Source organism: Lagopus leucura, unplaced genomic scaffold, assembly GCF_019238085.1.
Source record: "Lagopus leucura isolate 7727_CA_CO unplaced genomic scaffold, USGS_WTPT01 Super-Scaffold_100001, whole genome shotgun sequence".
Lineage (NCBI taxonomy): Eukaryota > Metazoa > Chordata > Aves > Galliformes > Phasianidae > Lagopus > Lagopus leucura.
This window is the reverse complement of record NW_024962262.1, coordinates 24,962,771-24,982,328: the sequence shown is the minus strand read 5'-3', so window position 1 is coordinate 24,982,328 and position 19,558 is coordinate 24,962,771. Positions and strand designations below refer to the sequence as shown.

Here is a 19,558-nt window from a genome sequence, read left to right as displayed (position 1 = left end):
ACAAAGTCCTTGAGAGTAACTGCAAGTAAGTTTCACAAAAGCCTTTGCTTTAATATTTTACTCAAATTTCCTTTTTTGTTTTTTTTTCTTCTTTGCTTTTTCCCATGCCTCGAAGGAAAAAAAGAAAGCAGAGCCTGAACACTAGTGTTTTCAATCTTTATTTTTTGCAAATGAGTAAGCAGAAAATTGGGAAAATTCTACAAAACTTCTCCTTTCCTGTGAGAAGAGAAAGATCAGATATGTAGGACAGGTGATTCTTTTCTATATTTCAGTATTTTCTCTACTCAGAATATGAAGCTTTGTGGTATCTTGCTTACATTAATGATCTCCCAGACTCTTCCCTCATCTTGTGTATTTTGTTGGTTAATATTTTTCTTCCGTATTGTATTTGTTTATTCTATATTTTATGGTGATAAAATTGGTATCTCTACATTTGAAAATCTCACTGCTATTCACAATTCTTTTTTTTAGCAAGCAAAGTTTTTAGGGTTTTTTAATGCTTTGATTCTGAGATTCAGAGTGGCACACCAGGGTCCTGCCTTCTGAATGAAGCAAAGCTCATCCCCTGGAGCCTTTGGTTGTTGTTTAAATATTATTATTATTATTATTATTATTATTATTATTACTATGGGACTTTTCTTTGTTTGTTTGTTTGTTGTTGTTTTGGTTTTAGTTTTCATTCCATGAAACATCAGTATTGCTCTTGCTGAACATGGTGGAGCAAGTCCTGGAGCATCCAGGAGGAGCGGCAGGAGCAGAATCAAAGGCATAGTTCTTGTAGATGGGAAAGGAAATGTCACTTAATTGCCATCTCCCTTGCAGTTACGGACCACAAATAAAAAATGATGTTTTATTTGAGGAATCCAGACTAAACCCCAGAGCAGCAGCACCCTAGAAAAAGAGAGTCACTGTGCAGGTGTGCTGTCACCCTGTGTGCAGTTGGCTGCTGATGTAAGCAGAGGCCTGTTGCATCACCTTTCCCAAATTTCTTTGTGAGTGGATGTTGCCATAAAAGGAAAAATCTCATCATTCCCAGGGAACTGCAGTTTTGATGGTCCCATAATGTGGCTGCAGACCAGAAGGAAATTTCCATTCACTCTTCTGCTCCAAGTGGATATACATATATATGTAAGCAAGTACATATACCTTAGTGTGCATGTATGTGCATACATACATGTGAAAAATCACCTTGACATATGGAAAAAATGATCAGAAGATTTAATAAATGCTGTTTGACATCTGTTGTTGGGATTTGATCGGACTCCTGAATTCAGGCGCGTGGGAAGAGGCTTTTTACAATTCCAAAAATGTTATTTTTACTGTTGTAATAAGCATTGTGTTTATCATTTTATTTCAGATATGTCTTTGGTAAGGTACATGACCAATCCTTGTCACAGAGTGTTAATTCATTTGTTTCTCACATAGTGCTAGGTATGTTCAATCAAGGGACAAAGCCTCTGCAGAACTTTAAGGAGAGAAAATGTGAAAGAAAAGCTTCATGTGTGAACTGTTTCTCTTCTGAGTGTACAGTGACAGAACAGGGCTGAGACTGATGAAATGAATTTGGAGAGGTGGAGTTACGGAGAATCTAGTTCTTGTGAGTCTGAAAACTAAGAGTTTTTCTTATTTGTATAGAATAGCAATAAACTGAAGCTGAACCTAAAGGAATGTTGGAACAACATGCAAGAGAAGGAAATAGATTATGGTCCTGAACTAGTACTGGTCTTGCAGAGGGAGTGACAAGGAGAGCCAGGGTGACAAACAGCACTCATAGTCAACAATACAGTGAAATGAAAGATACTTGTGTGCTGTGATGTGGGAAAATAACTTGCATCTGAATTATCAGAATCAGAGCTTGAACATAATTGCTTTTAAAACTGTCAGAAATCAGTTGAAGTTCTGTCTGTTGTTTAAGAGTGCAGATTTTCACTGTGCTTTTGAATTGAAGAAGTCATTTTGTTCATGTGAAGTAACCATGTCCCTTTGCTTTGCCTGAGAACAGGGAGTAAAAAACCTGAATTTCAAGACACGTCACAATTAGCACCGTACATCCTGTTCTGCTCGTCGAAATTATTTTCCCAGACTTGCTAAACTGATACGAAACTTTAATCTCTTCCCAGAAAGATCTTTAATTTGCATATTTCAACAATGCTGAAACAAAATTCAAATTCACTGTATTCACCGAAAGGATAATTTGGAAAGAGAGATCCAAAATCACCTTTTGAAAGACATTAGAATAGTCGAATTAGGCTTTTGAATCAAGATGGTTCAAAATATTTCAAACGTTCAGAGGGGTGGAACTGAGATCTAATGGTCTTCATACAGAAAGTAAGTTGTTCCTAATACACTGCTATTCACTTTCTGTGCAGCTTTGGGAAGGCTGCTTGTGCTCACTGCATTGGTTTTCCTACCTGCAGAAGACACAGTGTTTGTTACACGGTGCTATTATGAAGCCAGACTTTTATAAAGTATTAATATACTTTTGTAAAAAGATATCTTTGCAAGGCACTCTGAAGTTGGAAAGTGCTTTATAAGTGCTCAAATGTTTTTTCATTAAAAAATTATACTAATAAAAATGTCACACAGAACATGAGTTGTCATTTTTCCCTTTTCCTTGTGTCTAAAAGCTAAGCTGCCCTCTTCCTGCCAGGAGTGCCTGAGGATGCTCTTTATAAGATGGTGTTTTTGCTGTAAAAAGATTTCTGCCTGAAATCACTTACTTTTAGTAGAAATGCAAACTCTAATTACCCATTATTCGTGGTTTTCAGTTTCTGATTTTCACTCTTGCAGTCTCACAGTTTGTGTTTTAGAATGGTTCTGGTGTTTACATGAGAGCTGAAACCCAGTTGGCATAAATCCCAAATGCTATATATTTTGCATAGTGCTCCACGTATGTTGCATACTACTTCCGCAGCAGAAACCAAACCAGGAATAACTCTGAGATGTCCTGACCCTGCAAAATTGCAGACCTGTTGACTTCAACTAGAATATGTAATATCATCAGACATAGGCGGAGGCATGGTTGCTGTGTTATTTGTTCTCTTTCAACTTGTTGTGGGCTAACTCTTTAGGACCTCATTCTGTTCTGTTTTGGTTTGTTTTGTTGGTTTTTCTTTTTGTGGGAAATACTCCTCCAAGACTAATGACAACAGAAACTGAATAAGGAATGTATAAAGATGTGGCTGTAAGTAGCAGAGCTGGGCAGGAGCCACCCGTTAAACCATGCAAGTTTGGCTTAAGCCATTGTACTTTGTGAATGGAGTGAGGGACAGCATCTCCCTTACGCTCCCACGCTCCTTGTTTGGAAACACTGCACAAAACTGTAAACAGTTTCATTTCAAGTGTTTTGCAAACTTTTTCCTTCTAAATAAAAATTGAATTTTAGCACGTGGCTCTTTCACAGGATAATGAAAGCTTAAATGCAGACAAACCTGACTAGATGGCTAAGCCTGTAATCCTCAACATTCCTCTGAGTATACTTTGTTGGTGAATCTTACTTGACGTAAAAATGTTATCTGTTTCAAAATTGTGACTACCATTGCAGAAGGGGCCACAGAGAGGAGAAGTAAGAACTCAGATTCATGGTGAGAGTTACATGGAGAAAAAGCAGATAGATGGGACATAGCTGGGAAGGGTCATGACATCACCTGTAATAGCAGAGAAAGAAAGGAGTTCATGTCAGAAAAAAATTGGTCACTTCTAGATCACTGGGATGTTTTCTGTCCTGGCAGTAGACAGTTACCTCATCATTACTCAATAGCATAATTGCCAAAAGCCTGCTAAACAGATGAATAAATGAAGCTTAAATAATACACAAACGAAACGGACTACAGGTGTACAACAGAGTATCTGCAATTTCAGTCAGTGCATTTTCAGAGAATGCAAGCCCAGCTCTGTCCTATGGAGTTCCTGAGCAGTTTCCATGCTGGCAGCACACCTTATTACTCTTTACATAGGACTTTTGTTGCACCTTTCTTTGAAGCATCAGCATCAAATACTGTGACTGCAGCTAGTTGGTGGGCAGAAGAAAATTGTTGAGGAGTGTACTATGTGAGAAATGCTCGTGCAGAGCAGGTTGTGGTTCCTTCATCTGTTACACGATGTGATGAATTGCTGGTATCAACGTATGGCATCTTTTCTTTGGAGTGTGTGAATGTCACTGAACGGTAAAGTAGAAGTTTGGGGGAGATTTATTTCCGTGGATGAATGATCTTCCAGAAGTTAAGAGTACATGAATACTGTAGGGAGGGCAGAAAATTTTTGAAGGATTGACTAAATAATGGTCATTATTCAGCATTATTAATTCATTATTTGCCTGAGTTTAGAAAGATTGTGTGAATAACTATTGTAACTGTGTTCTTATGTGCTTAAGTGAGAGGCGTCATGGTAGCATAGGAAAATTAATATACTAGTACTAATTAAACTAATTTGGATTGTGGCATCTGGATTAGAAAAGGCAATGTTTTGGAGGGCTCTTAGAAACAGATATTTTGTTTTTAGAAGATTAAAAAATGACTAGTTCCATCCAGGGCATTGAGTCATATGTTTAAAACTTTCTAATTAACTTTTCCCCTCCAGACAATAGAAAATACTCATTTTCTACAGCAAACAGTCTAGAGGAATCTTCTCATGCTCCTCAGTCTCACTTTATTTGTGTAAATGACTGTCAGGATATACTGTTTACCATCCATTTCTTGCAAAGCTGTAGGGTACCACCAGAATGTGATTTCTCTATGTTTCAGGATCATTTTTTCAGATTTCAGGTCCAAGTAATAGAATTTGCAAAGTCTGGTGGGGAAGTAGAAGGCTAGCTCCCATGAAAATGATCACAGCTTCAGGCTTTTATTTTTAAACAGGCTCCTTCTACGAGTCTAAAACCTTACAGATTCAGAAGATTAAATTAGCTAATGGTGTTTCTTCTTTTTCCAGTTTTCTTTTTGTCCCTAATTACCGCAGGTTCTTAGTTTCTTTCCATGCTATGTTTCCTGCTGTTTCCCAGAACTTGTCCACTATTTTGTCTTCTCCATTCCCATGTTTCCACTACTTAGGGCAAGGAGCCTGCCTTTGCTCTCAGAGAGGAGCTGAATGAGCACTTGAGTGCCTCGGTGCATGGCAGTAACTCTGAGGCCCATGCTCTGGCATCTGCTGAGCTATTGAAGGAGCCCAAGAACAAGAGGTACATTGAACCTGAGAGTGTCTTAGATATTTCATCTGAAGTGCTCACACGAGGCAGAAGTGCCCGAGTTGAAATGGTCGAGTGTTTGACTTTGACATGGCCATTACCAAGCAAAAGGTTCACAGTTAATGCAGTATTGCCTATGAATAAGAACTTCTTTTTTTTAGCGCATAACCATCCAGAGATAATGTAGGAGTTTTATAGAAAATTGTCATTTTTCCCCTAAAACTAGGTTTGTGTAAAATGTTGTCATTAATCTTTAGGGAAAACTGTATCTGAATTTCAAAGTTTCTTTGACAGTGGCTTTTTTAAGGTGCATATTACTGAATGTCTTTAGAGTAACACTGTATTGTCTTGTTTTTTTCTTCCTTACGCTATATGTCTATATTTAATTGAAAATAATGAAAGGTCTCCTTGGGTTGAACTTGTAAAAGATATTTTCTGTCAGTGGTGTAAATAGCGTGAGAGGAATGCAGTTAGTCCTGTCCCTTGCACATAGCTCTGTAGGGGCTGGGTACGCCGGACTCATTGAGGAGAAGGGCTCAAAGCAACACCTGGGAACTTCAGCTGGGTGACCCATGCTCACATCTTCCTATTGGCTGGCTTCCATTTCCTATCCGCAGTGATACCCTTTTAAAGGACAAACAAACTAGTTCTGGCATTTTTCTGTCATCTTCCATCCCTTCTTGCATCAGGTTTTCCCACTGCTTTTCTACCACAGAAGACAATTTGGAACTTTTTGTACCAAAGTGGCTATTGCAGTGAAGGATCTTGGGATCAGCAGAGACACAGGTTTTCAGATCTTTTTCAGTGAGGATCCAGAGCATGGGAAGTACCTCCCTGCTTTGTTCAGGAGGCTTCTGTAGTCAAAGAAGCCAATGGGGGGCAAGATCACAGTTTCAAGAGAAGAATGTTTACAGTAAAGCTGGAAGCAGCAAGCATTTCACTTATAAATTGTTCATGTGGTGTGACAAGGCTATTTGGGTAGACCTGCCAGGTCACACAGGAAGACTTATATTGCACAGTGCTTCACACTAACTGTTTGCAGCAAGGACACATACACAAGATAGTTCAGTGGCAGATTGGGGCACATTTTATAGCACTTTGTCACTGGCAAGAGTGCGTGATGTGCTGTCTGCCATGCAGCTCCTGCCTGTCCTACTCACAGGAGGACAGTGAATGTTTTTCTGCGCTTTGTGCTCTGTTGAGACCCTTAAAGTCAGGTCGGTGACATGAATGCTGGCAGAGCACTCTGACTGCACTGTGGGTTTTGCAAATCCAGCCAGCATTGGGTATACTTAGATACTAGGGGATTAGAGAGTGAAAGGCAGGCCTACGGAAAGAGGTCTGGGAGTTTGGGTTAACAACAAGCTGAATGTGAGCCAGCACTGTGTCCTGGCAGCCCAAAGGGCTGACCGTATCCTGGGGTGCAGCAGGCCCAGTGCTGCCATTCGGTGAGAGGAGGGGCTGTCCCACACTGCTCTGTGCTGTGCATCTCCAGCACTGGGGGCAGGGCTGGGTGCCACAGTGTAAGAAGGACATAAAACTATTAGAAAGTGTCCAACGGGGGCAATGAAGATAGTGAAGGGTCTGGAGGGGAAGATGCATGAGAGGCAGCTGAAGTCCATTGATTTGTTCAGCCCAGAGCAGAGGAGCTGAGGGTAGGCCTCATGGCAGCCTACAGAATGGCATGGAGCTGCGGCAAGGAGGGCCAGGGTGGGTGTCAAGAAAAGGTTCTTCACCAGCAGGTGGTCAAGACTGAACAGGCTCCCCAGGGCCTGTGGTCATGGCACTGAGCTGCAAGAGACCAAAGAGTGTTTGGATAGCGCTCTCAGTCACAGGGTTTGGGTTTTAGGTCGTCCTGTGTGGAGCCAGAAATTGGACTTGATTCTTCCAGCCCCGCATATTCTGTGATTCTGTCACCTTGGAGCCTGGATCACTGGTTTCTCCTCACAGCAACAGTTTCTTACCCTATTCAATACCAAAACTGCAGTGCAGCCCAGATGGAGCCCAGAAGGTACCACCCCAGTGAGTTCAAGTGCTGCTGACAACCGTACGGGTGGCCAAGGCCTGTACAGCATCTGATTTCCTGACAAAGGCAGCAACATCCATTTCAGCTGCGCTTCTCAGACCTGTTTGAACTTTGCAGTGATTTTGAAACTTTGGGCTCTCAGCAAAACATTTATTGACTTTCAGAAACACTTGGAGGGCGGTGCTGTCTACGACACAGCAAGTGTTGCATCACTGGTTTGTAAAATTGAAATAGCATCTTGCAAGCTGCTTATGATTCATAAACGATAATAAATAACTGACGAAGGAAACAGTTGTTGCAGAGATGCTCTCATGTTGTCCTGCTTGTGGTTAACTGGTGTAGGAAGGGGAGGTAAGAAATCACTTTTGACACACCAAGGGAACACACATGTGGACCTCACACAGTTTCTCCTCCTCATTTTTGAAGCATGCTCATCTGTGGGACGAAGGTAATTCCCAAGAGTGTTTAACTTGTAGGCATTAATGAGCAGTGATAAAAATCCCAAACAAGAAAGGCCTTCAAAGATGACAAAAATGGAATTTTATAACAGTTTCTTCATCAAAACACAAGGTCTGGATCAGCCATATTAATCTCCTGCTGTGGCATTGTGCAACACAGAAGCTGAGACAGAACATGATGCTTAACTTCAAATAAAAAGCAGAGGGTGGGATTTTCCAAAAATCTGTTCTTAGCCCAAGTCTAATGTCATTGAAGTAAATGGGATTTTATCAACAACTTTGTGCGAGTCCTGCGGCGGAGTACTTTTAAAAATGATACGCCATTCCTGGTAACATCTTGCACATGGAATTAATTTTACTGAAAGTGAGTGAGAGCAGTAAATAAAGAGAACACTTTGCTGATTGAATTTTTATGTTTCCTTGGGAAATGATCAGTCATTTTTATCAGCTTGCTAAGAAATGGCCTGCAGTGTTGTTTTATCCAAATAATTAGAAACCTTCATAAATTTCCTAAAAATAGTTGGAAGCCTTTGATAACTTGCTGAAAAACAGGGCAGGCTGTCTGTTTTGGGAGAAGGTGTAGCCTGATGGGATGAGGCTAGCTAAGTTGTACAGTAATCATGAGAATAATTATACAGCCCTTTGTCTTTACGCTAATCCCCGCATCACTCCTGCAAGGTAGGGTCTATATTGGTGCCTTAATCCTGTTGATTTTCTTAGTGATGTGAATGCCACAGGAATGATAAATCACAAGGCCCTTTCCTTATATTCAGCAGATTCGGTACATAGTAGTTGTGTAATTTGGCCTAAAGAAACCCCTAGGCAGTGGGTGTTCATGGGAAGCCTACAGAGGAGGTTGTGAGGATTAAGAGTAATGAGGGAAAAGTCACCACCTGTTTCCCACCCCCCTCTCTCTTTCTTTTGTCTCTCCCAGGAGAAAAACCCTACAAATGTACCTGGGAAGGCTGCACCTGGAAGTTTGCTCGCTCCGACGAACTGACGAGGCATTACCGCAAGCACACAGGAGTGAAGCCATTCAAGTGTGCAGACTGTGACCGCAGCTTTTCCCGCTCAGATCACTTGGCGCTCCACCGCCGCAGGCACATGCTGGTTTGAAAAACGCTACCTATTCCAGCCGAGCTTAAGAGCTGGGTCTCTTAACTACCCGGAGTGAATTCAGCAGGGCTGAATCCCCTTCTACAGTGTTAGCAGGCAGGGCTGTCTCTGCTGTCTGTAAGAAAAAATAATAACAAAAAAAAAATAGCAGGAAAAGAAGTGCCACTCTTCTCCTCGCCATCTGAAGCTAACCCCATCTGCCCCTCAGCATGGTTACCCCAAAGGTGTCATCACAGTCGCCAGGGAAATAGCAGTCAAAATGCTACAGGAATGGGCATTATTTTACATGCTGCATCCTTTGAGAAAAAAAAGTGTTTATAGCTTGTATGTTTTTTCAGCTGTTGGACATTTTGTTCCTGAAAAATCGCTGCTGATTGGAGGATTAGATGCCACAAACCGATGATGATGATGATGAGAGCAAGAACGGTAGACCTTTGTTATCCCTTCTTTTCCCCTTGTTTTGAATACTACCTGGCCAGTGTCAGCATCAGCCTGAGCAGTACTACATAGGAGCTGATGAGCTGCATAGGAGTAGGCGAGAAGATCCTGCTGGAGAGGTTCCACCATCAGAGCTGAAGGGTTGCTGGAGCTGACTTTCGCAATAACAATGGTGGCATTTTAATGTTGTATCACAAGTTGTCATTATGCCCTAGAAGACACCAGCCATTTAACCCTTTTCTTTTATCCTTTCCTTTCCTTTCTTTTCTTTTGTTGTTGTTGAAGTCTGTAAAACAAAAAAGGGGCAGCAGCATTTCTGTTACAAGTACAGCATCAAGTATCTGTATTTTACCATCGACTTATTTAGAACCATTTTCTGATTAATATAGAAAAAGCCAATCTAAAAACTACTACCCCATTCTCAAAGTGCAGTTTTCTTTCATGCAGGTATCCTCTTCCCCATGACAGTGTTTGAATATGAGGAAACAGTCAGATCTTATACTTTCTAGTACCAAGGTTAGTGGTGTAGCCATCCATGAAATGGAATTGAATGTACCAACAATGCAAAACAGAGAAGAAACAGCTGCATCTCTTTGCAGAGAAAAAGCAATAATGAGTAAAATGGCTCTCAAGACAATAATTTACTCCACATCAACAGAAGGGAGGTATGCAGAAATTGCATGTAAGATAATTTAAGTTAATCTTCCTGATGGTTTCACTGACCTGTTAGTTACCACAATTAAGTACTTTCATTTCCTTAAACATAATGCTTACTTGTGTCAGGAAAGCAAAACATAGAAAGGAAAGAGCTGAGTGTTGAGGAGTCAGTGGATGAACTGTAAGTAGGAAGAAGAAACAGTTGTACAGTGGTGCTCTGCAAGACATTAGGTTTCTCCCTGGGAGTTAGAGAATAACAAGACATTGCCAGCTGTCTGTTATGATACAAATGCTCCTTTATATGGGTATCAGTGGCTGCCTCTGCTGGGATTTTCAATCCAAGCCTTTTCAGATTAAATAAAAGGAAATTCTTGATCATTCCCATACAGCTCTGTAATTGTGAATCAATTTGTATTAATTAAATTACGTAGGGGAGAGAGAGAAACTCCTAGTCATCAGTTGTTCGTGAAAACAGAATAGTGTTTTTCTGTTTTCCTTCTTCACAAGGATCTGCCTATTCAGCTAAATGAGACAAAGAGAAGGCTTGGCAAGATTTTTTAAGTGTTGAGATTTTTATAGCTTAGAGATAAAAGATGTATACATAAAGGTCTTTTGCAGCAATGCATTTAATTACAAATATTTGTTTCCAGAAATTGCACAGATTAAACTTGTGGTGCCACTTGTTCATTTTTAAAGGTTAGATCAGTCTGAATTCAGTTCTGATTCCCGAAATACTAGCTGTAATGTTGGGAACAGGTTCTGAAGTCAAGATAATCTTTAAGAAGAAGCAGAACAGAGAACCCTTGCACACACTGAAAGTAACTGCAGTTAATTGAGGATTAATAAGACTGGGATAATACATCATAACAGCACTTAGGTGCTCCAGAGTTTGATTATCTTTGAATACATTGTTCATGTTCCCCGATACCGGATAATCTGTCAGTCCCCCAAAGGAAGAACTTCAGTACTGTTACTATTCAGTATCCCCTCTGGTGAGTGGTCAATATAGAAACTGCAGACAAATTATTAGCAGCCATAGGTTCATGCCCCGTCCAAGAGATTTTCAAGGCAAGGCTACATAAGGCCCTGGACAACCTGATATCACTGTGGTGTCCCTGTTCATCGTAGGGGAGTTGGACTGGATGGCCTTCAGAGGACCCTTCCAACTGTAAGGATTCTCTGATTCTGTGATAGTGGAAAAAATGTCTCTCCCATTCCCACCGTCTGCACTGGTGATCAACTTCTGTGAAATTTTGTAGCATTTAAGCATCCAACTCAGAACTGGGCATTAAGCAGCACTTAGTGTTGATGCAGTTTAAAACGGCTGAAACAGATGAGAGCTTCTTGATAGCCCATAAGCCATTGTGGAGCAACAGAACTGGGTTTTTGCCAACAGCATTACTTCTTTCATTTTCAAAAATGGTAGTCAGTGCAGTACCTGAGGTGGTTCATGGATTGCATCTGAGGTCTATCTTTTATGTACTTTAAGGTCATTCCCTTTAAACGGATCAGACAACATCAGTGTTTTGGGGAAGAAGTCAGGTCAGGTAAAAGTCAATTTATAAAATTATTTTGCTTTTCCAAGAATGTTTTACCAACTAATTTTCTAAATAGCAGCAGAATCTGTGATTTTATTTCTCCCCCATAGAAAATGAAATTTATTTGACCAGCAACACGTAAGGACATTCTGTTAGCATTCAAGAGAAACAATAAGAGATCTTCTCTGATGCTGTTCACAGGGGCTGAATATAACTCAGAGGTACTAATGTCTTCTTCAGGCTTCTGTGTAGTGAATTGGAATTAAAAATCTCCAAGAGCAATTGAGGGGCTTTAAATTTTGGTATGCAGCTTTGAATTGTCCTGTGCTGACTGCACAGAGATCCCATAGGAAGCTCATTCCCCAGGGCAGAAATCACTCTTTGCGAACCCCTTGTCTCCATTCTGTGAGAATATTTTTTGTTTTCCTCTTTGGGAGTATTTTAAGAGAGGTTACTTTGTGGAAGGAGCGTGTTGGGACATGGAGTGGATATCCCCCAGGTTCTCAGGGCGCTCTTCCACCTGTGTTCCACCAAGTTCCTGTGCTTGTGCAGAGACAAAGGGCAGCTGCTCCAGCGTGGTTTCCTCAAAACCATTGCACGCACGGCATTGCATAACCGTGGTGAAGGCTGACTTCACTTGTGGCATGCAGAAATACCTGATCTTGTCTTGGCACAGCACAGTAAGTCCGTCTTAATTAACTGAGCAGTTGAGAAATACAAAAATACAGCGTCCCTATCCTTTCAGACAGACAGATTTATGCTTTTCAATATGAATAAAGGATGGGTAGTACCGACTGAGCATTATGGCTTACGTGGCGATCTCTGCCATGAAGTGTCAGATTTCAGGTGTTTCCAGAAAGATTCAATGGATTTGTCAGCAAATCTCAGTAGCCAGCATTACATGAAAACATAATGAGTAAACAAGTTTGATACAGAACTTTTTAAATTTTAAATTGCCATTATTTTTTGAGCGTCCGTTTTATTCAGCACTGTAACATTGGCTCATTGCAACGGCAGTTTTTACTGGGGGTGAAGATGCAGTATTCCTTATTCTCTATCGTGCTTTCAATTAATGAAATAGATTTAGACTGATTTGTATATATGATTATTTGCTGGAGTAATGTATAACAAAATTAACAGTGTTAAAAATGACATCAGTGATGTTGATGCTTGGGATAAACTTACAGTGCAGAGCATGGACAAATAGTTGGACAACCTTTCTCCCCTTTAATAATGGAATAGCAGTGATCATAAATCTCGTTTTCCATTAGCTACACTGAGAATGTATTCTAGTTACCATTTATAAATTTATCTTCTGATAATAAAAGATGTTTAATGGAAAAAATCTCTTTCTCCTTTATTGAAGTTGGATACCTCAAATCAGAGTAAGATTCACTGTTAATACCCTGCTTATTTTTTAGTTTGAACATTGGTTTGGAAAGGTCATGTGAGGAACCACATTTTCCGCAGCAAATGCGTCTAAAGTAATTTGCCCTGCTACATGCTTACCCAAACACCCATGCATATAAATGCCAGCATTTTCACATCCCTCCTCCCATCAGCAGATAAAAACAAACACGTTTGTGAAAACAAAGCAGAAGATGAAGAATCTAAAATAAATTGGAAATAAAAGAAAGTGCTACCTTCTTAAGAAACCAGCTCATATTACTGTATCATGCTTTTGCCTGTGATTTATAATTGGAGAAGCACACAGATTTAAAGATGATTGTTATATTTTCACAGTGTCACGATAGCATTCCAGTTGCTGTGTAATATGCTTACAAAGTCATACCCATTGGTACCTTAAAAATGCTTGATTTCTGATCAACTGCAGCAGCAAAGCAGGTTTTAGTAGAAAAAACAAGTAGCTATAAGGATACTGCATCTTTAGAAATTGAAATGCATTGAAAGTATTTTACTATACTTGTAACAGTTTAAATATTCTGTAATATATGTGATAGTGGAAAAGTATTTTCAAACTCACGGTTTTTCATGGGGTGTAAATAGGTTAAATGAAGTACATTTTTAAAAATCCTTCCGCTTTCATAAAAAAAAAATTGTTAGATAATGCCTTGCAAAGCTTACACAGAAAATGCTGAGAAGTAAATTATTCTGTTTTGGCAGAAACGTTTTCTCTGCAAAATGGAGTCGCCACTTTTTTGCTGTTTTGCAGATAGCGTGTGATATAGTGAAGTCATATTGAGTCCTTCAGTATCAAATAAGTCAACATTCAGAATGCCTTTGACTGAGTAAACGAAAAAAAACAAAACACTTAATGAGAATGAAAACCATATGAAAAAGTTTTGTTTTCCTTCTGGCAATTTACTGCAGATACAGTAACAGCAAGCTCTCTGATTTTATTTGATTTTATTTGTGCTTGTATTTCCCTGACTACACTGCGTCTTGAAAAAAAGGTTGCAGAGCTGAAATAGGCAGCTGTTCTTTGCTGATTCCAGGGGTGTTCAGTCTTCGAGGTACAGTAGTATGCCAACAATCCAATGGTAGCGGGCAGTTGTGACATTTAGAATGCTCATATACTCCAGCACGGTAGTCTAAAATCCATTTTAAAAGATGAAACAGAAACTGAAAGTGCCTGTTATTAGAACTGATGGGATGTTCCTATACTTTTACACAGCAATAACTTATGGGATTTTATCAACAATAAGATGAAAATAAAATTAAACTCTGAGAACAATAATGCAGCACAGAAGCAAACACAAAGTGCCATTTGTATTTTCATGTCGATGTATTTTGTTAAGAGTTTTAGTTAGTTTCTCAAATAATGTCTGTCAGATATGTAAGATGAAAATGGATCCTCGTTTACAAATTTCTCATATCCATATGGATTCCAAGTAGGTGTAAATGGAGATCATTGTGTTTTGTGGCATTACTTCCTAATTTGCGTCTGATTTGCCCACAAATATCCATGGTATTCTGTAGTAAAATAACCACAAAACCAGCAATGGACCTTCTTCAGGTTATACACCAGAGCATATTCTCTTGAAAAATCCACTACATTGAATTGTGGAGTTCACCATATTTCTCTTTTCTATTCCTTTTTGTAATACCAGTGTTTAATACCGTCTTCAAATTGGAGAGGTCAAAATACATCCCTTTTTAAAATTATTATTTTGGGGGAGAAATAAGTGGGGGAAAAAAGCTGGGGGCTATCAGTTTAGAGACTATTTGAGTAACAAACAATAAGCTGATATTCTTAGAATGGAGAAAGGATTTTTTTTTTAATATTAAGTGGCCTAAACAATTGCATCAATAGGCTGGTGGATCTCACTAGAAAATGACCAGCTGTGTTTCTTCCACTCTGTTTTTTAATTATTTTTAATCTGGTAGGTTTCTGTCAAAAAGAAAAAAAAAAAAAAAATACTGTTGCTAATGGATTCTTAAAATAGCAGTGTAATGCCATCCCTCATACTTGTGCTTCTAAAAATGAATTTACTGGAGATCAAAATGTAACTGGTTTTCCTAATGCCAAGAAATGCTTTCCATTCCCTAAGCTTGTATGCAGCATTTATCCATGCAGAGCTATGCTCCCATCAGTGGGTTGCTGTTTGAGAGAACAGGTTTTTATTCACCAGGGAAGGAACTGTGTGCACACAAAGACAATGCAGAAGAAAGTGGAGGTGCAAAGTAAAAGCATATGAAACTGCATGTGAAAACTATGACACTGATACATGCAGGTTAATCTCGTGATGACCACTGGTTTAATAACAATTTATACCTGTTGGGCATCAGTGGAAATAATCCCATCAGAACGTGCATATGCTTATTTTCCCATCCCAAACTGAATTTCCAAATATTAAGCAAATAAAAGATCTCATTTCATGCTGGAGGTGTTATGAGAGCACCAGCGAATGTGTTAGGAGAAAGGAAATGTGAGTTTCTTATATCTGAGCAGCTGTTAGAGAGGAGGTCTCAGTTCGCTGCTCTAAAGCAGCAGTGCTCCAACGTGGCACCCATAGAAACCCACAGTGTTCAGTTGACTCCAGCTCTACATGTGTTGGTTCTTGCATAGGAAAGGGCACCGAGGCTTCTACACCATGAAATGAGTTGGGCTTTTTTCATGTCTTTTTGAAAAACAAGAGATTTTTTTTTTCTTATTGACTTGCCAGCACCTTGTGCTTACTGATTTCAAATGATGAAATTAACTGAGATACTTCTGAAGTGATTTGTAGACTATCCAGTAAACAACCATTCAGTCCTCTGGACTAGCAAAACTGAATGCAAGTTCTAGCTGTTGTGAAAATAAGAACTGTACAAGTTATTTGGGATCCTCCTGGCCGTCTGTGTGACTTAAAAGTCACACTTCCCCCAGCTCATTTTCAGGGTGCTCTCACTATTTATAAAAGAGAATGTGAATGGAGGTTCATACTGTGACTCCCTAAACCTGGTTCATGCACCTGGCTGCATTTGGAAAAATCGTTGTCAACCAGGAGACATGCTCAAGTAGCTGATGGCTTTGATGGACTGTCATAAACATGAACCATGAAATGCAGACATCGGTGGTTTGGATGCTGCCTTTCTCCTTGTTCCCATCTTTCTAGATGTAAAGAACTTCTTTGGAAAGGCCGTTTGACCCATAATCTTTGCAGGAGAACTAAACTTTTTCAAAATTCAGATTTGATGTTCTTGTCTCTGGTTTTCTGATTTCGGTATTTTTCACTGCTAGATTTATATCTTATTTTGTCATGAAACAAAAAAAGAAAAAAAAAGTTTATTTTTCCCTATAGTCCTATATGTTGCCTCCTTTGCAATATAAGTTCTCCATTTTACACCTACACAGTGTGCTCCCTTGACCTGCTCTCTGTCGCTAAGAACTTACAATATCCCATTTGCACTTACAATAGAATATACACAGAGATAGGAATGAATGACTTAAGCTTCACGCACCGCCAGCCTTAAACCCTCCAACCCACACACACAGACACACACATGCATACGCTTCAAATGAAAGGGAGATTTGGACACTGCTATCAACATGTGGGGTCAAAAATATCATTAATTTGGAAAGTTCTTTCAGCTGTGTTTAGGAAGAAACGGCAGAATAATGAAAAATACCATTCTTGGCCAAGTCATTTACGGATGGAGCAAATTCCCCTATGGCGTTAGTTGAATGAAATCCTAAGAATGGAGTTGCATTTGGCCCCAAACTCTTCCTTATTAATCAGGTTGCTGAAGTTGTATATTCCAATGAGCGTTCATTAGATCCTCCTGTGTAAAAATACAAAAACATCCCTTAGTTTTTAAAGTGATTAATTTGGGACCGAAGGTTCACAACAATGGAATTAGTGTGTTCAGCACCTCAGTCTTTTTTCCTGCGATAAGATGCAAAAGGGAGGGTCATTATCACTAACCCCATAGAGATAATAGTGTCAATAGAAGTCCTATACTTCAAAGGAATAAAAACATCAGTGCTAGCAAGCAAACATCGTAGTTTCTTAAGTCTTTTCTTTCACCTTCTTTTCAAAAGATTTTAAATGCAAAAACTTCTGTTCTTCAAAAATAATAAAAGTAATTATCTGAAGATCTAATTTCCCAATAGTTTCCTCTGCATTTATATAGTATGTAGTGTTTAGGCAACACCTATGTTATAAGTTTATTAATATTATGTAAGTGTTGTTCTTGTATTTATGTATAGTGTATGTATTGTAAATATACTCAGAGCTTTTTTTCCTCTTCCTGTAAGATGGTGATTTTTTTGCCCTATAATAATGTAAAGGGAACCCCCTAATGAAATTCTGTCAGAGGATGATTATTCCAGTCTATTCTCAAAGATTTAAATGAACAAGTGTTATCGTTTTTAATGGTGTCTAAGACATATTTTGTTGGTGCATTGCTTTTCTGTATTCAACTTTCCTATGAATTGAGCTGTGAATTGAAATAGAGTTTAAACCTTTAAATGTATGCATTTGTATAATTATCTGAATGGAGGCATGAAGGTTAAATAAAGCATTTTGTATGGAACAAACCCCCTAATTATTACTGTGAATGACTCAAGCCTTCTGGAATACCCAGCTATTAACTTTTTAAATTAAACCTTTGTTAAAAAAAAATCTTTTCTATAAACATATAGTGATTTTTTAAATGGAATGTTTTCTTAAGAAATGGATTTTACTCGCTTTTCTGATTTTTTAAAAGCCATCGTATAGAGTGCACATTCTTTCTCCTTTCTCAGTGTTTGTGCATCTGTGGCAAGGCTGGAACAAATAAAATAGCATTCAGCAGTATAAACAAAAATGAGCTGGGATGATATAAAAATATTTTGCATTACTATATAATCTGACTTCCTTACATATTTTAAAATGGAATTCTGCATCTGCCTGTTTTCTTTTTTCCCTCTTCATCCCCCATTTGTAGGGATGCAATTAATTTGTAATGGTCTTAAGATGCCCACGCTGCTGAGAGAGGATTTGCTCATTGTGTGCATGTCAAGTGAAGGAATAGCTGTTGGAGGTGGGCTTTGGTGAGCTGAAGCATTCAGTTTTGTACTTAGATGAAGTTGGGTGGTATTTGGTGATTGCTTCTAGGGACATTTTGAGATCCATAGGCTGCTCCCTCATGTTTTTTCCACAAAGTTTCCTTTTTGTTTGAGCCAGCATTTAGGACAACTGTGGAGATGAAGTCAGAGGTTGTGAGCTACGCTTTTCCCTTAGTGGTGAAACTTCTCCTTAGGTGTCCTTAAATGGGGTTTTCCTTGCAACACCAGTTATTTGCTTTTAACGAGTATGACAGCTTATCTAATAAAAGCCTCACTACTGCATGGTTATAAGCAGGAAAACAAGTAAACAAAGAGATTTGGAAACCTTGGAGCCTTAACAAGAGATGTGTCTAAACCAAAACCCTGCTTGAACAGATCTTGGATGTCTGAATATGAACATCAGTTCGTCCTGCTAGTCCTTCCAAGGTACTTCTGCTCTCCACACAATGCGTTATTTGTTATTCCTCAGTGTCCTGACTGTGCTTAATACATTTTTCTCCCCACAGTGCCATAAGTGTAAAGCACATCACTGCCTGTTTAGTCTGATGTCTCCAATGAACGCCCACACCGTCCACTGCCCTGACCCGTGGTCTGTTCCTGAAAAGTTATTTCTTCCACTTGCACAAGCAACAGCTCAATTGTCTGCTAATCTGTCCTCCCCCCCTTTTTTGTTATTGAACGGTCCATTTGGAGTGAAAAGTCTGTCTGTGTGTTTTTATTCACCATTATGCAGCATACTCAGCCCTCTGTGTGCGTGATGAGGAGTGGCTGCTGGTAACCACCTTCAGTTTTGCACGCTGAGCTGCTGCTCAGATAAGTAGGGATTTCTCTCTACGTGTGGAAACGATCACAACAGCAGCATCCTTGAACCTTGGGAACCCACCTGCCTCCTGAATGGAGCTCTGACAGTGCAGACTTTCACCTACACATTTATGATGCCATTCCTCCTCACCAACCTGCAATAGGGAAGCACACCAATATAGGAGGTTTGGCTCAAAAACCTGTTTGCTGTACTCCAGCCTGCTGCACTGTGACCGAGGCATTAGGTTTTGGCTGCCAGTTGAAAGGGTGAGACTATTGGAGCCAAATTTTGGTGGCTGGTGGGAATTTTACCTTTGCCAAAGAAGAGCCACCCTTGTGGGGAAGACTGCTCTTGGACAAAAACAGTCTCTTGAGTGCAATGGTTGTGGTTCATGCTGTGGAATCATGCCCCTTGTCAACCCTCCCATCCTTGCAAACTGGACAAAGTTGCAACCTTTCTACACACAAAGAACTAAAGGTGATCAACAAAGCTGGGGCGACTCAGGAGTTGGGTAAGAAACAACAGAACTGCAGAACTGCAGAATGGTTGAGGATGGAAAGGACCTCTAGGCCCACCTGGTCCAGCCCGGCTCCAGCAGAGCCACCTCGAGTGGGGTGCCCATGTTTGTGTGCAGGCAGAAGATCACCAAGGAGGAAAACCAACAACCTCTCAGGGCAGCATGTGCCAGTGCTTAGCCCTCTGCACAGCACAGAAGTGCTGTCCTGATGTTCAGGACAGTGCTAACCACTTCACATCTCTACCTGCCTGCTTCAGCCATTAGGCAGAACTTTTTTTCCTCACTGAGGTTTTGACCCAGTCTGTAACTGGCCACATTTTTCTTCATTCAG

General features: G+C 39.8%; 1 protein-coding gene across 3 annotated transcripts in view; it reads left to right on the top strand.

The window, feature by feature from the left end:
* KLF12 (Kruppel like factor 12) overlaps positions 1 to 17,406 on the top strand; it is a 264,971-nt gene extending 247,565 nt beyond the window's left edge. For all 3 annotated transcript variants that reach the window (XM_042866866.1, XM_042866868.1, XM_042866867.1), the window contains exon 8: positions 8,601 to 17,406. In XM_042866866.1, the coding sequence (XP_042722800.1) occupies positions 8,601 to 8,782 (182 nt within the window). In that variant the 3' untranslated portion in view covers positions 8,783 to 17,406. The remainder of the gene's footprint in view (positions 1 to 8,600) is intronic.
* The last annotated feature ends 2,152 nt before the right edge of the window (positions 17,407 to 19,558 follow it).